General features: G+C 40.6%; 1 protein-coding gene across 1 annotated transcript in view; it reads right to left on the bottom strand.

The window, feature by feature from the left end:
• INTS7 (integrator complex subunit 7) overlaps nucleotides 1–1,938 on the bottom strand; it is a 54,962-nt gene that overhangs the window by 35,287 nt on the left and 17,737 nt on the right. The window contains exon 10 of the mRNA XM_006028788.3: nucleotides 764–861. Within this exon, the coding sequence (XP_006028850.1) occupies nucleotides 764–861 (98 nt within the window). The remainder of the gene's footprint in view (nucleotides 1–763; nucleotides 862–1,938) is intronic.

Below are 1,938 nucleotides of genomic sequence, written 5' to 3'. Positions count from 1 at the left end.
CCTTCTGAACTGGAAAAGCCCAACAGCTTCCTCCACCCGGCACAAGTAAACCCATGTGCCAGGCAGCCCAAGTAGGGTCTAAACCTGCTGAGCTGGGGAAGACCATCAGCTTTTCCTGCTTTGTACTTCTAAGCTCAAGCCTGTAAACCCATACTCAGTACCCATGAACCCTATATGAATTTAAACTTGTTGGTATGTCCTGATGCCACCTCTATGTGCTACCAGTCACTTGATTGGTATCTGACAAATTTAATCTATGATCCCACAGCACCATTAAATTAATGTCTGCCAATGACCTAAGGTCATACTGCATAGGAATTATGCAATCATTACACCATCACTCAAACCTGGTGCTCTGTGAAATTCCACTAAACTAAAGATCCCTGTTGTTCTCCTGGCATTTTTTAAAATACATTTGTGCTATCACTGTCTCTACTACAGATGAGTAGATATGTAAGTAATCCCTTCCAAAGGCCATTCATTTTACACATGAGCTGAAAGCAGTCATGCTACAGAAGGGATGATTTCTCTGCCTTTCTGGTTTCAAACATGCTCAAGATTACTGTCACAAGAACAAAACACTGAGAAATTTTGCTCTCCTCGGTCACAGTGCTCTTTACCTTCGCTACAATAGACATCATTTATTTTGTGCATAATATATAACTGAGATTTACAACAATACTATTAAGAGACAATAATGTATGTATGTACATATGTATGCAAATAAATGTGTGTGTGCACACTTTTTTGTTTTGTTTTTTACCCTTAACGTTGCTTGTGCTCCTGGACTCCCATCTTGGCTACAGAGAACAAGAAGAGACTCAAGACCAAAAACTGCATCTTGCTCCAAAGCCAGAAGATCTAAGAGAAAGGAATGAAGTTCAAAATTGAATGCGTTTCTAAACATGACAGCAAATCCTATTATTTCTATTCTGAGGTAGCTCTTCAGTAAAGGCTGCCAATCATAAGGTTAGGATGTGCACAAACTAGGGCCACAGTAAGGCTACTGGAGGTAGCTCGTTTATACTTATTTATACTGGAGGTCACTCATTTATACCAGCAGATCTCCAGAGTGAAGAGCAATGTACTGACCTAACAGCAGCATTTCCTGAACTGTGAGGTGCCTCCCATGAGAGGGAGGGGGTTGCGCTGTGAACTGTATATCATCCCAAACACATGCTTCAGCCAGCAACACTACTTACCTCTTCTGCCCCCACACTGCAGCCATCACTGCCAAGTGCCAACACTTTTGATTGTTGTTGGCAGGAGGGGCTGCAGTAGGGGGTCACAATAGTGCCTAATTTTATTATGATGGGGTGCAAACCCACCAGGTTTGAGAAACACTGCTCTCACTGCTCTACAGTAATTCCAGAGGGTGAGACCAGGGTCACCCTTAAGCAGAAGTATTTTGAGAAGGGGAGGTGGGGATGGTACGGTTTAAAAACAGTGGTTCTCAATACTTCCAGACTCAAGGCACCCCTCGTTGGATTCAAGGCATCCCTTACAAATACCAACTCTTAAGTTTTCACTCATTCTTTGACTACAAAAAAATAGAGCATTTTTCTCTTCCAAAGAGCTCAAAAAGATCACAACAGATCAGAATGTTTTTAATACTATGGATTCCTATTTGCTATCCATGGGTTTATCATGTGAATCATGTTTACACACCTAACTGTACTAAAATTGTAAAGTACTGTGTGGCATCCTTGAAAGGTTCTCAAGGCAACCTGGTTGAGAATCACTGGTTTAAAAGAAGGAAAAAAAGTCACATCATCATTTCAGAAAAGTGTCATTTTTTTTAATCCCAGGTTACAATTATTCTCCACAGCTCTGAAATCCTGTATTCTCCCAAGACAATTGTTCTCAAACTCCTTAGCTTCAGGGCATCCCTCCATAACCTTTTTATTTTTATTTATACACACATATAAAAATAATTTT

The sequence above is a fragment of the Alligator sinensis genome, unplaced genomic scaffold, assembly GCF_000455745.1.
Source record: "Alligator sinensis unplaced genomic scaffold, ASM45574v1 scaffold1277_1, whole genome shotgun sequence".
NCBI classification, from domain to species: domain Eukaryota; kingdom Metazoa; phylum Chordata; order Crocodylia; family Alligatoridae; genus Alligator; species Alligator sinensis.
The sequence above is the reverse complement of the archived record's forward strand: the minus strand, read 5'-3'. Positions and strand labels throughout refer to the sequence as shown.